The sequence below is a fragment of the Denticeps clupeoides genome, chromosome 4 (genome assembly GCF_900700375.1).
Source record: "Denticeps clupeoides chromosome 4, fDenClu1.1, whole genome shotgun sequence".
NCBI lineage: Eukaryota > Metazoa > Chordata > Actinopteri > Clupeiformes > Denticipitidae > Denticeps > Denticeps clupeoides.
Genome location: NC_041710.1, coordinates 29073370 through 29087880, shown reverse-complemented (window position 1 = coordinate 29087880; position 14511 = coordinate 29073370). Strand labels below are relative to the sequence as shown.

The 14511-nt window shown below is 39.9% G+C and overlaps 2 protein-coding genes across 6 annotated transcripts; one reads left to right on the top strand and one right to left on the bottom strand.

Moving 5' to 3' along the window:
• Positions 1-802: 802 nt before the first annotated feature.
• On the bottom strand, positions 803-3747 carry LOC114788925 (cell division cycle protein 20 homolog). The gene is made up of 11 exons (XM_028977876.1): positions 3638-3747; positions 3235-3540; positions 2967-3100; positions 2799-2895; positions 2465-2590; positions 2121-2317; positions 1938-2032; positions 1615-1843; positions 1411-1536; positions 1084-1201; positions 803-992 (listed from the first exon to the last, which is right to left on the bottom strand). The coding sequence occupies exons 2-11, from the start codon at positions 3428-3430 to the stop codon at positions 832-834; spliced, it is 1479 nt and encodes a 492-aa protein (XP_028833709.1). The 5' UTR covers positions 3431-3540; positions 3638-3747; the 3' UTR covers positions 803-831.
• Positions 3748-4212: 465 nt separating this feature from the next.
• cc2d1b (coiled-coil and C2 domain containing 1B) lies at positions 4213-14268 on the top strand. 5 transcript variants are annotated; one of them, XM_028976473.1, is made up of 27 exons: positions 4222-4324; positions 4439-4500; positions 5294-5404; positions 5478-5619; positions 5923-6026; positions 6111-6227; positions 6528-6656; positions 6895-7105; positions 7666-7799; positions 8142-8220; positions 8312-8380; positions 8480-8634; positions 8732-8804; positions 8880-9028; positions 9104-9221; positions 9773-9936; positions 10052-10177; positions 10844-10902; positions 11011-11127; positions 11440-11448; positions 11960-12033; positions 12112-12170; positions 12372-12423; positions 12513-12612; positions 12723-12813; positions 12879-13001; positions 13098-14268. In XM_028976473.1, the coding sequence occupies exons 3-27, from the start codon at positions 5339-5341 to the stop codon at positions 13107-13109; spliced, it is 2532 nt and encodes an 843-aa protein (XP_028832306.1). In that variant the 5' UTR covers positions 4222-4324; positions 4439-4500; positions 5294-5338; the 3' UTR covers positions 13110-14268. The 5 variants fall into 5 exon arrangements, 4 of the variants coding, with proteins under 4 accessions (XP_028832305.1, XP_028832307.1, XP_028832306.1 ...); XM_028976471.1 differs by having other exon boundaries at positions 5289-5404; positions 13098-14267; XR_003749521.1 differs by having other exon boundaries at positions 4213-4500; positions 5289-5404; positions 12853-13001; positions 13098-13123.
• Positions 14269-14511: the final 243 nt, after the last annotated feature.

Sequence of the window (14511 nt, the reverse complement as noted above, 5' to 3'; positions counted from 1 at the left end):
AAACTCACATTTGTAAATAAAATTGTGTAAAAACTGATTTTGTAGTTATAAACATGTGAACTGAGAACTGCTGAATTTAAAGACATTTGTCCACTACATTCAGTGCAATTGACCTGATTACACACTGATCTAAATTGAGATGATAAATGTTGGAATATTGATCCTTTCATTGAGAAACATCTTCAGTGTCAGCATCAGTATAGCAGTGGTTTCCAAACCCAATCAAAAAGACACATGTATGAAAGGACCAAGATACCACATTGTTTTGGCCTCACTCTTGGTATTATATAGGCTTCAGGCTTGGTGACTAGTGAACCAAAAGCCTACAATGTGACAGGGCATCATGAGATGATTGACCCTGATGGGTGACCCCCCCAGCCACCTCTGGGAAACACCACTGGCTAACTAACAGCCCAGGCAATCACAAACACAATGTGCCCAATATGTCAAATTGGAGTGTTATACCAGGGGAATGGAATGTGGTCGAGGGCTGGTGAATCATTATTAAATGGACTCTTTGTACCAAATTTGAATGGGTTTGAAAGGAATAGTCATTGTGAAACACTGCACACAACGATTGTTAGATAAAGTATTAGACCCCTTTAATCAGAGGAAGGTCTGATTAAGAATAAATGTTGCAGTATTTTATACTTGCCATTTCGCTCATTGGATAAATTCTAGCTAGTGAAATAAAAACACACAAAGCAGTAGACAACTGCTCAGGTATGTTTATTTAATAAAAAAAAAAGTGACAAATGCTTTTACAATATAAAGCAAGAAGCTTGATTGAACGAGGGGGGGGGGGATAGAATAGATGAACGCAAATATGAATTATCTGATTAGCTGACTGATTATGCTAGGGGTAGATTTTGGTTTCTTGACTGGGTCTTTCGCGAAACTGTTCCACAGCCTGACAGTCTCATCAGCCGCCACAGAGGCTATAGTGGCGCCATCTGGACTGAGGGCCATGTTGAGCACTCGTCCTTCATGACCTGCAAGATTGAGGGGGAAGGAGAAGAAAAAGCAGTTTACAGAACAAGTCTGTGGGACAACTAGTGAGGTTAAAGTTTTCACTCAACTTACCAAAGAGATCTGCCACCTTTGTGAGTGAAGGATATTTCCAGATTGTTAGGTTGTCAAAAGAAAAGCCATGAGAGGAAACCAGCTCCTTATAATTGGGTGCAAACAACAGAGAGGAGATCTGAAGAGTAAAAATGAGAGAACATTCAATTAGACTGTTCAACCATGAATGGCAAAAACACAGTAACTGGAGGTTAAAAAGATGCACATTTAGGGCTAATACACAAATAGCCATTTAAAAAGTCATGTCCAGTTTCACGATTACACTAATTAATATAAAAATAAATTATGGAATTTTTTTTTATAAAAAGTTATAGAAGGATAGTCTACCTGAGACTGGGTGTCCAACGAGGTTAAACAGGACCCACTGTTGACATTCCAGATGCGGATGTGACGATCACTCGTACCCCCTCCTGATGCAAGAATGTTTGGCTGCCATGGGCACCATGCCAAGGCCTAGGTTTAAGAAAGAGGGAAACGATTGAAACTACTGCATAATTTGAGGAATATGCATGGTAGGGAGCCATAAGTCACCTTAACAGCACCCTGGTGGTCATTGAAGCTGTGGAGTGCCGTTTGAGCACTTCCTTCCTGTATACCAGACCAGACGTACACCATGTTGTCGTTGCCTCCACTGGCCAAGTACTTCCCATCTGGGGACCACTTCAGCCCACAGACCTCCTGCGTGTGACCCCTCAGGGTGGATATGTGATGCTCTGCTACACGGACATCATGATGATTAATGTGGCCTGACCTAGCACCACTGGAAAAAGATTGCAAGGTGGAGCCTATTAACGCACAGTCTCAATGAAAAGCATTCACTACTAAGACATAAGCACTTGCATGGGACCCTTTACCTAGACAAGACATGGTCATTCCAACTGAGGCTGCTTACTCGAGCAGTATGGCTGGTCATGCTGCGGAGCCGTTTCTGGTGTTCTACATCCCACAGCTGAAAGGATGCCATTTAAAATTAACACACATAATAAATTAATTAATTCACGCTTTAAGACAACGTACAACTGAAACACGCGCATTACCTGCACTTTACAGTCACTGGTCCCTATTGCCAGAAAGTTGCCATCTTTGCTCCAAGAGACAGAACTAATGTAGTCCTCCTCCTGCTCCATCTTCATCAGCTGGAGAATATCACCTTGGGAGGCATCCCAAATGTACACCGTGTGGTTGAGGGCAACAGCCAAGAGATTCTGTTTTCCCCAATCAATCAGGTCAAGGTCTATGAAATGAGCAAAGCTGGTCAATGATTGAGACTATATTCCAAAAAATAAAATCCATCAGTCAAGAGACATGGAGCACAGAACAAGGAAATAATAAAAAAAATAAAAAATAATAATAAATAAATAAATAAAAGTGCCACACTTACAGAAATCATCTCTGAGTTCAGGTGCATCGAGCACACGGTCCGGGACAGAGGAGATGTAGCGACTCTTCTTAGAAGAGGCAGGAGTAGGGACTTGATTATACAGCACTTTCAGGTTGTTCTGATACCCTGAAAAGATTTAAAAAGACCACTGGGATGATTGCAAACTTTAGGCAAGTCTTTGTGCCGTCCCCACGCCCCGGTAAATGGGGATTGTGCTCAGGAACCGTTACCAGGTCACCAGTGTGGACAACCAGACCGGCTGATCCCCTGAGGCAAGGCCTGACTGGAGAAGACGAAGGAAGGACATAAGACGAAGACATCATGAGATATTTACCTTCAGGGGCAATGAGTGGCTTCCCTCCAAAATGTAAAACCTTTGCTTCTTCAACGTCAAAACCATTTAGCGCCATGGACCACGCTTTCCTGTTCATCTAAGGGCACAGACATTGTTAGTGGAGAAGGTGGAAAAGTGAGGGGTTCTAAAGCCTGGAAACCAGCTTACCCTGGACTGATTCGTCTGAGGAGACTCGTTCTCTTTTGACAGCAAGAAACTTGCCACTTCCATCTGCTTGCTGTTTCGAGCTGGGATGTAGCGGTCACCTCCCACCTTGTTGGGCGTGCACCGAGTCTTTTTCCCTAAGGAAACAAAGCCTAAATTAAAAATTATAATTCCATGTATAATAAACCAGTTCCCTAGTAAAAGCCATGTACTAACCAGAACCTAAATGTGATGGTAAATTCGTTAAAACAGAAATAAAGGGACCGGCTACCTGGGGTTTTATTTGGAGTTTTTGATGTGCTCCGGGACAGGTTGCCAGATTTCCCAGGAGAAAGTGAACCGGTGCTGGTGGCCGCCGAGGTGGACGTGCTCGTCTTCCTTTGCCAGCGTGCCACGGGAGCGTTGGTGACTGGTATGTCCAGCTTCAGAATGTTGTGGACGTCTTTCTCGAATCCGAACAGAGCCATCTTGCTGCGAGGCCACGGAGAACAGCACAAGAAAACCTCTGTTGACCAGAAACGACGCCAAATATCGGGGAAGGAGAAGAGACGCGGAGCAGTAAAAAACACAGTCGCAGCTGAGAATAAAAAAAGGAAGACGTTGTCAGGATAAATCGCATGAAGCAACTACATTAAATCGACTTATGCAGTGTTTGCAGAAAAAAACGTTCATACCGTAATCCTCGATCCGTCAACTCAACTTCTCACGTGACTCTGGAGACGCTACTATCGAACTGCTCTTTAAAGACCAGATTAAATGACAGAGACGCGCGGATCTGGTTGGTGAATTCAAACAACATTTTCCCGGTCAGCGTGACGCTCTGATTGGTGCGTTACACAAGCACTTCCGGGTGGCCGATCACCAATGCCTTCTGGGACTAGTAGGCCGTCGTGAAGCCGCACAGTGCTTAAAAAGTTCTACGTTGTTTTACATAACATTATTTGTACCTAAAATTAGTCAGATTCATCAGTGAAATTAATTAAATGGTCGAATTATGTTAGCTTAAAATAATAATAATTTTATTAGGTTGCAGACTGAACCTATGATGAAATCAACTGGAATATCGCCGTTCTTTGGGAAGAGCACAGCCAAACAAAATTGAGGAACAGAACTGAAGAGACTGAAATCCAGCGAATCTTTGATCATTTTTTATATTTTATTTGTTTCCTCTACGAGCGTTTTATTATATTGTTCTACTTAATAATAAAAGTCACACAAAAAATACACATACTTCCTGTTACCACACGTCGTGTGGCAGCAACGGGGTGTGTTAAAGTGCACAGACCTCGTGATTTACCTCGTTTACATTCTGAGGCGCGACGGGGTAGCAGAACTAAAGGATTCGAACTATCATAAAACGTGTAAATGCCGCATAAAACTACACTGTCATAAAACCTTTAATCATTGGTACGATCACTGACGATTGTCTTAGGCTGCTATCCCAGGCTAATTTCATTTTGTCCTAATGGAATTAGGAAAGCTGCTGCACACCTAATGTAACACGATGATCTAACGACGGCGAGAGTCACTGCAGAAGGTAGGAAATCGCGCGAAACGTCCCGCCATGTAAACAAACGCGGTGCGGTAACCGGGTTACATATGGAAAGTCAGTGAGTTCGCTTGTTAAGTACGTGTTTTATGTTGATACCGAGAGATATGGAGAGGTTTGTCCGGACGCTGGTTTCTGTTTTTTCGAAAATGAAACCCACCAAATTGCAAACATAGCCTGCTAACGCATTAGCTAATTAAAGCTAAAGTCTGTGAACTGTCTGTAGCTACTTTAATAGTGGCATGAAAATGCAGCAACACGTTCCTGGCGATTTAATACAAAAAAAGCAAGTTGCCAGGCCATTTGTGACTTGTCAAATTTCAGGTAGCTGTGGTATTTTGCTAAGGAAGCTGGAGCTGTGACAAGCCTGTGTTGCCAGGTTGTGTGAGATACTCCAGCTAGTACGGCTCGGTGACTACAAAAACCGAACTGAAGCTAGCCGATGTGTGGTTTTGATGACACGATGATGCCGGGTTCCTGATTTGATCGCACGTTCCTATTAAAACTGCTTTATTAAGAGAACAAGCCCCCTGCCGTCTTGTTTATTGCAGAATACGGCATGGAGCATCACCATCTGGCATCCCCCAATGTTGCCAGGTTAAATAACTGCAGGCGAAAGGGGCTGTAGCTTGATTTTTTACTTTCCTGCACCGTGTATTTCATACTTTCGCTGTTAAAGTTGCTATCGTAAACACAAGACTAGCCGCTTTAATAAAAGTCACTTTAGTTCAGTTGTCTGACTTGAATTTTAATATGACTGTGGGATTTTCATCCAGAGTAGCTTCACTGAGCACAGTTGTCATCAGAGATCATCAGAGATCTGGAAATGTTTGGGAAGAAACAGAAGCGGACACATGTGACAAAAGGCCAAGGTGCCGCCGCAGCTAAACAGGTAAATGTGCAGTGAAATCTTTAATTATAGGTAATGTTGTTGAGCATGAGCCTAATCATCTGTATGGTTTCAGATGGGACTGTATCTTGACTTCAATCCAAATGAAATGATGGACATGGATCTAAATTTTGATGACAGCGAGTTACAGGCAGAATTTGCTGCCATTACTGGCAATAAAGCTGCTGCTGCTGGGAAACCAAAGAAGTCATCCAAGGGTGAATACCTCTGTGACATTATTAGTACAGTTCACTTAAAGGGCCATGGTCCATTTCTTTCACTTTCACCTGCCATTGGTTCGTAACATGCATGGATTTTGGCAATTACTGTGCAATACAGAACACATCCGGCATGTTCCAAAATACATTCTAACAAATTAATTATTTTAAAATACCCACACATTAATAATAAAGTGTAGATTGAGTCCCAGGGATCAAATGTAGAAGTGGAGTAGCACTCATAACATGAGTTGAATTCCCCGTATCTTAAGTACACTGCATATATATATATATATGATACAGCCCCATTACCAATGGAAGACATTGAGAAAATGGCTGCAGCCTGCATGAAAGACTCTGATGATGAAGAAGAGGATGACAATCTAGAAGATGATGAAGATTTAATGGTACGTGTGAGACAGACTGTAAGAGAGTGAGAGGAAAAGCATGCAGTGTGTTGGAATTCTTTCTTTTGCGCTCTCAATTACTAGGCAGAGCTACAGGAAGTGGTGGGTGAAGAGGAAACTGATGATTCTGGGGCGGACACCTCAACAACCTCCATTCCCATAGAAGCACATACAGCAGAGACTGTGATGTTACCACAGCAGGTTTTACTCATCTTAGTATATGCTTCTTTGCTCTTTTAGTACAAATGGTTGATCGTGTAATACATTACTCTCCAGCACTATAAATATGTAGTGACTGCATTCTTTCCTTCAGACAGATCAAGCAAGCAGTATGGATTAGGTCCAAAAAAAAAACATGTTCGTTCAGAATTTTTTAAATTGTTAAAATGCTTGAACACATTCATACATGCGTGTCGAACATGCGTGTGAACTTCCCTGCAACTTAGACAGACATCAGAATAGTAATGAGAATGAGCACTTTAAAAATATATCTCTCAATAGGTACCCTCAGTGCCAGGAAGTCTTGAGCATACTTTGGAAGAAAGGATTGCCATGTACAAGAAGGCCGTAGCCAATGCCAAAGCTTCTGGGGAGTCATCAAAATGCAGAAGATATGACAGAGGCCTTAAAGTGAGTTATTTTTTTTTTATCCTATATGCATCCATCTTTGGAACATAGGCACCTGTAACTTGTATATGTATACAATCTGTATACTTATACAAAATACTTATATTGCCTTCAGAAAGTATGGTTTGCATGCATTCCACACGTTTTTTTTGAAAAGTATTGTATAAATGTCATCAGGTGTGTGACAGTAAGGTCCATAAACAGTAAAATATTAAGTGTAAGCATGTTTCCATGTTCACAGACACTTCTGGGCATGCAGGCAGCAGCACGGAAGGGGAAGCAAATTGAAGCATCAGAAATCCCGCCTCCAGTGGCCTGCAGCACAAACAGCACCGCCGCAGGGACTAACCCAGCTACAGAGCAGGCCGAATCAGATAGTGCAGTAGAGACCTTGCCTCTGTCACTGGAGACTAGCCCACTGAGGGAAGAGGAGCCAGCATCTTCCTCAACAGGTAGCAGTGAGCCCCTACGCAACGAAGAGCTTATTATTGGAATAAGGAGGTCCTTTTGCAGGGGATATCTGCTTGTTGTGAAGAGATATTGGTCTGAAGACCAATATCTGAAGAAACGTTTTTATTATAGTTTCCAAAAAAACACAATTAAATCTGTGATCAAAATGAAAAAAAAGAAAAACCAATTCTTTGAGCAAATCGTTACAGCCTGAGCCTCTTTCTGACAGTCTTCGTAACAGTTTTAATGTTTAAAGAATTAATCATGATTAATTGGAATTCATTAATTAGTTCATTAAAATGTGTGATAAAGCCCAGATGTACAGCAATATATTCAGATTATTGTATTATTTTTAACATAAGATGGAAAGAAAGTTGGTAAACTTTTCAGTTTGGCAACTGTATTAACACACGGCTGTAAATTAACGGTTCATTAGGTCAGTGTAGTTATTTTTGGAATATATATATTTTCTCCTTATCAGACCATGTATGTCCCAATCATGAATTAGGTTTTAGATTTTATTTAATCACTTTAAAGACATCTTTTGTTGTTTGTAATGCAGAATCGGGGGCTTCAAAAAATCTGCCTATGGAGGAGACGCTTGTGAAGCTACAGAGAGACTACAAGGCAGCTGCTGTGAAGGCAAAACAAGCAGGAAACATTGATCTAGCAAAGACATGTATGAAGACTATGAAAGTAGGTTCCATTTTCTGGGGATTTTTTGTTTATTATATAGAAAATTACATGGTGGCTCGGGACTCATGCATTTTTTGCATTTCAAAGAAAAATATAATTATTGACAAAATAGATAATTGAATAATGTTATCAATCTTTTTTAATGATATACTGTTTTAGGTAAATTGAAGCAGCATGATAGCCACCTTATAATGGAAATTCAGCTGCTGAATCAGCAGCATGATCATGAGTTTGGCTGACCCGTTTTCATGAAATGACCCAAACCATGTCAAGCATGCAAGATTAATGGGAGGAAAACAGAAACCTTATTCTTTGTGTAAGTGTTTTTCCTTCTGACTGCAGAGAATGGATGCAATGATAGACGCTATGCAGAAAGGAGAGCCTGTCGATACGAGCAGCTTACCGCCTTGTCCTTTCAGAGGTAGAGTATTCTCATTGAGAATATTGAAGTAACTGCTTGTGCCAGACCAATGGTGGGTGGACTGTTCATGCCTACTGAATGTCTGTTGTAGGTTCAGAGTTATGCGTTGCAGAAGAAGCAGTAAGCTCTGGACCTAGACCTGCAGTCCCAGCTAGTCAAGGTGATCTAATTATCTGACTTAGTTGTCTATTTAAATATGCAGAATGAAATTTTATATAATTTACTTAGTCGCCCCTTTTTTCTTTTTTTTTTTTTATAGCATTTATGGAATCTGTGCCACAGGCGGGACCACCTCAGCCCAAGAATGTTCTGCATGCTTTGGAGCAACGGTTGGCAAAGTACCAGGAAACCTATTCTCAGGCAAAGGCCAGTGACGACAGCCGCAAGGCCCGCATGTATGAAAGGATTACCAAGGTAATTAAGAAGATGATTCACAGGGATCAGCTTAACATTGTCAAGTGTCTTGTTCAGGTTATTAGTAACTCAGAGCTTTCATTGTGTCTCTTAACAGCAATATCAGAGCGCCATCCGAGCCCATAAGGCAGGACGAGCTGTCAACTACCAGGAGTTGCCTGTCCCACCAGGTGGGTTACTCTCTGGTAAAATACAGGACATGTAATAATGATATATAATATATAATCTATATTACTGTTTGGAAGGTTTTCCACCAATACCTGGCCAAGAGGCAGCTGCAAATGAACAGGGGTTTGCTGCTGTGCTGGATGCCGCCAATAAGCTTGCATCTGAAGAAGCTGGTGGGGCAGAAGATGAGGAGGAGGAGGAGGAAGAAAAGAAAGAAGCAGTAAAGGTTGGTTGTGTTTTTACTGAGAATTGACATCCTCTGTAGTAATGTTTTTTTTATTAATTGCTTTGCCTTTTACAGGTCAAACCTTCAAATGGTCAGAAGAAGCCCATCCAGGCTGTGCCTATGATACATATAGACGAGGCAGCCCCATCATCTCCAGTACAATCTCCTAAAAAGGAGAGCATCCATGATAAAGGTCGGCATTCAGAAAACCTCTGAAGCTATATACAGAAAAGGAAAAAATATCTATAGCCAAAGTAAGACAAGCTTATGTTCAGTCCATAATTAAAATGTTAAGACTCTGTTTTGACATTGGCAGTAGTAGTAATTAGTCTGGAATGCAAATGTAGTAAAGAGAATCTTTCCAGTCATATGCTGTTGTTCAATGTCCTTTAGCATGCTGGTCATTGTTTTGGTTCCTGGACAATGTTTCACTTGTCAACGTTCCAAACCCTCTGGTTTGAAGGGTGAAACGTTGTCAAGGAACCAAAACTTTACTTTACTTTACTTTATTTAGCAGACGCTTTTATCCAAAGCGACTTACAAGAGGAAGACACCAGCAATTCTCGTTCGATTTCTATAGAATATTGAGTTTACAAACTAAGAGCCCTGGTAAGGATCAAACTTGTCAGTGAAGAGCATGCTCAGAGATTGTTAGGTGCTAGATGAAGAAAAATTATAATTAGATTTTCAGTACAGTACTGCATAGATGCAGCTGCAATAATGAGGAAATTCTCTCCATTACAGCCGTGCAGCAGCTGGAAGACCGTAAAAAGCAGTACTTAAAGGCAGCTGTTCAGGCCAAACAGAAGAAGGACCTGGAGCAGGCCAAGCAGTACCTTTGCACTGCTAAGGGCTTTGATGCAATGATACAAGCAGCGCGAAATGGCAATGATGTAGACATAAGCAAAGTAAGCCCTTCATTTCATTCCATGAAATCTTCCTGTTCTGATCAGATTTTTTGGGTTTTATTTCAAGCAAGGGTGTTCATTTTCGAAGATCATTTACTTTTCTTTTTTTCTTTAGCTACCACCACCGCTTGGAGAGGAAGAGGAAGACTTTATTATGGTGCAGCACAATGATTCTCAAGTTGCAGAGAAAGCAGAGGAGATCTATGCACAATTGACAAAAAACCTTAATGAGCAGTATGAGGTATTCTTTTATTACATTCCAAAAAAGACAGCAGTCGTTTGAGTTATATATGAGTTTGTTTTTTTTTTTTTTTTGTTTTTTTTTTTTATATATATATAAATAAAATAAAAAGTTTGGACACATCTCATTCAATGTGTTTTCTTTATTTTCATGACCATTTACGTTGGTAGATTCTCACTGAAGGCATCAAAACTATGAATGAACACACATGGAGTTATGAACTTAACAAAAAAGGTGAAATAACTGAAAACATGTTTTATATTCTAGTTTCTTTGCTCTGATTACTGCTTTGAACACTCTTGGCATTCTCTCGATGAGCTTCAAGAGGTCGTCACTTGAAATGGTTCTCCAACAGTCTTGAAGGAGTTCCCAGAGGTGTTTAGCACTTGTTGGCCCCTTTACCTTCACTCTGCGGTCCAGCTCACCCCAAACCATCTCAATTGGTTCAGGTCCGGAGACTGTGGAGGCCAGGTCTCCACTTTTTGTTAAGTACATAACTCCACATGTGTTCATTCATAGTTTTGATGCCTTCAGTGAGAACCTACCAACGTAAATGGTCATGAAAAGGAAGAAAACACATTGAATGAGAAGGTGTGTCCAAACCTTTGGCCTGTACTGTATATAATTATAATATCTGACTATTGATCTTTTCAACCTGCTACTCAGAAATGTACGACCTACAGCAAGCAGTTCACTCACCTGGGAAACATCACAGAAACCACCAAGTAAGCTCTGCATTACATCGTAGCAAACTATACACAAAGACACTATATACTATATACAGTATGTACTTCTGTTTTGTTGTTTTACTAAATTTTACTAAAATCAAATAGGTTTGAAAAGATGGCTGAGAGTTGCAAGAAGAGTTTGGAAATGGTCAAACAGTACCAAGCTAGAGGACTAGACCCTCCAAAGCACCATTTTGAGAGCAGGACATATAACACGGTCAGGTAAGCTACCTTCCATGTTCTTAGACCCTACATTGCACAGATGGGATTTCACAAATTTCCCCCCCATTAGATGTCTGCATGCTTTGTTTTTATAGATGAACTCTGTGTGGACACTGGTCTGTGTAACGTTTTTTTCAATGTCAGAAAATAAATTCTTACTTAAGATCTAACAGCATTCTGTACAAATTGCACCAATCAATTGACATGTTTAATTTTGACATTTATTTACCTTGTGATGTCTCAATCTGTGCAAGTCAACAAACACATTAGCTAACTCAAGACCTTTCTGTGTTCACAAACCTATGCTAACAGTGCAAAAAGGTAAATTGCAGTTGTATTTGCTGAATCAGTGTGTTGCTTTGCATGCATGTTAATGATTAGTGATCTCAGTGGAAAATTATTTCACTCCATTAAATGTTTTTGACATCATTTGACTAAGTGGTGTATTTTTTTCATATTTCATTCCATTGTAATTTGACTTAGATCAGAGACATACATTTTTGAACAGGTACAATGCTGTGCCAGCATAACAGGAGCTATAGTGGCCTTGAACATGGCATGTTGCATGATGTGCAAATAAAGACAAAAGCGATTTAATTCTTCCATATAGCTCATACCATGTAAGAAGTGTTTATCGTATCCCCTACATCACAACACAGTATTTTCTTGATATTTCTTGTACAATATTCAAAACAGTAGTATTGTCTAAGCTATTGTCTATGTGGGAATGAATGCGATGGATGTTTGGCTCTTTCTGCCATCAGAAGATCCATGGCCAATCAAAGGAACACTGTATTTATATTTTTATGTACTGTATTGAAAACCTTCCCAGGATCTTCCCAGAGCTCAGCAGTACAGATATGGTTGTGACGATCGTTCGAGGGATTAATCTTCCTGCTACTCAAGGTAAAGGGAGTCACTTCTCAAATATTTGTCAAAACCAGGGGGTCGTACTGCATTTAATGAGCCATGCTCTTTTTCCAGGAATAGCAGCGAAGGATTTGAGTGCTTTTGTTAAGTTTGAATTTCCATACCCCAGCTCAGTGAGTAGAACACATTGAACAGTTATTAGCATTAATAAAATGTTGGTATACCAAAATGCTGCCTGTATTGTATAATTCAGCAACTGACTGTATTAAGCTGCCATGAGGATATAATGATTGCATTGTACTTAAAAATGGTCACTTACTTATTTATTGTATATATTTAAGATGAACCTGTGTGTGTGTCCGTGTTCAATTTAGGATCAACCACAGAAACACAAAACTACAGTTATTAAAAGCACCAACAATCCAGGTATATTTTAAGCTACAGGCCATCTAAGTGGCAGCTAATTTTGTGAAGTGTCATAGACTAAATGCGAATATTTGCTTGTGTGTATTTAGACTATAACCAGAGTTTCACACTGAACATCAATCGTAATCACCGTGGATTCAAGCGGGTGATGCAGTCCAAAGGACTCAAATTAGAAGTCTTTCAAAAAGGGTGAGTTCATCATTTCCTCTGTGTGTCTGTGTTTATGCATATATAATTCTGAATAAATTCAGGTTTATTGAGAATTTGTGAAATTTATATCTCTGTGTGCATGCTGACAGGGGATTTCTAAGGAGTGATAAACCATTGGGAACTGCTCATCTAAAGCTGGAGAAACTGGAGGGGCAGAGTGAAGTGCGGGAAATTGTGGAGGTGAGTTTATGATGTTAATATTTCATTATTTTTCCACAGTTAATGGGGTTGTGGGCTGCATTTAGGTAATGGATGGTCGAAAGTTGACGGGAGGTCGTCTAGAGGTGAAAGTACGCCTCAGAGAGCCACTGACTGGACAGGACCTCCAGTCTACCACAGAGAACTGGCTGGTGTTAGAGTCCACACAGGTCAGACTCTAGCAGTTGCAAAAAGTCATTAATTCTTTGCTTCTAAATGAGAAAAATGTTAACGGTGGTAACTTGCTCTGTCTCTCTCCCCCCCAGCTTCTCCTGTGAACCCATCATTAGTTGACATTAGCTGCTCTGCTGTCCCACTATACCTGAAATATTCTATAAAATAGGATTGTCGCTTTCAGTCTGATTTTACTGTCACAGTTTTGTTGTTCATGCATGTTTAGACACCTGACAGTAGTGCCTGTTCTGGGACTGTCCCGGCACTTCTCTTAAGATGCACTTGGAGGTTGGCAATGGTTGTTCTGTCTAGATCTACTGCTGTACTATTGTATTCTTATTGCTGACATCAAGGAAAAGGAAAGCTGTTAAAGTTAAAGGACTTTAGCTGAATATGGTACATTTTTATGCATAACTGCACTAAGAGGCACCTGTGCACTAAAACCAAAGGTCGTACTGTCAATGCAATCTATTTGAGTTGCCACGTTGGAAAGTTGGAAAGGAGACTTATTGGTCTATATAATTACAAAAAGTGCGTGTATGCACATATTTTGTAGAAAATGTTGCACTTAGCACTTAATTGACACATTTGTAAGAAAGGAATTTTTTGCCAAAATTAAGAAAGCAGAGTCTTTTGTAATACAGATTTTCCCATTCCCTTCCAAGGCATACCATAAGCTGTTAAGTTAAACATGGGAATTAGGACAAAGTAATTCACATTGTCCTGACATGCAATTGAGTTAAGTTATGTTTTGCACCTTTTTTTGAAGCTTTACAACAAATTTCAGGGTTATATGCAGTGGATGGGAGACTTAATGATGCCATAATATGTCTATAATTACGTCTATATGTAGAGTTCACTCTGTTTTTGCACATACAGATCTTGTTTTTATGGTGCAAGGGCCACATTGTTAAAAGTTTACATTTAACAATGGTTTTATTGTTCAGATTTTGGAAACGCCTTACTTATAGGATGCTACATTAGCATATGTAGCATCATACAGAATGCCTTTAGTAACTGCTTCAGGAAAATAATACATATATATATACATACATACATACACATATACACACACAAATGAATAACTATGTAGTGTATTAATGGTACAGAAGGTAAGTGAAATGTTTACAGTATATACAGATTTTGTAAGCCATGCTATAATAAACCTGAGCCATTAAAAAAAAAATCATTTCCAGACACTGAATACATTCTGGAAATCACGTTCAACCATTTCATTAGTTTGGACTTCCAATGTTGTGCTTCTGTTTTTTTTTTTCTAATTTTATTATTATTATTATTGTAGCCTGCTGAATTTTTTCTTGTTTGTATTATCCCCTTAACACTGCATTGTAATTAAATGTTTTAATTGCCCATGGAGTCAGCTTCTTCTGTGTGTGTGTGTGTGTGTGTGTGTACACATTCTTTATTTATATTGTGTATAATTAGGATGCCTTTTATAATACCATCTTTTACCATGATGTGAAATTTCTAAGTATAATTCCGGGG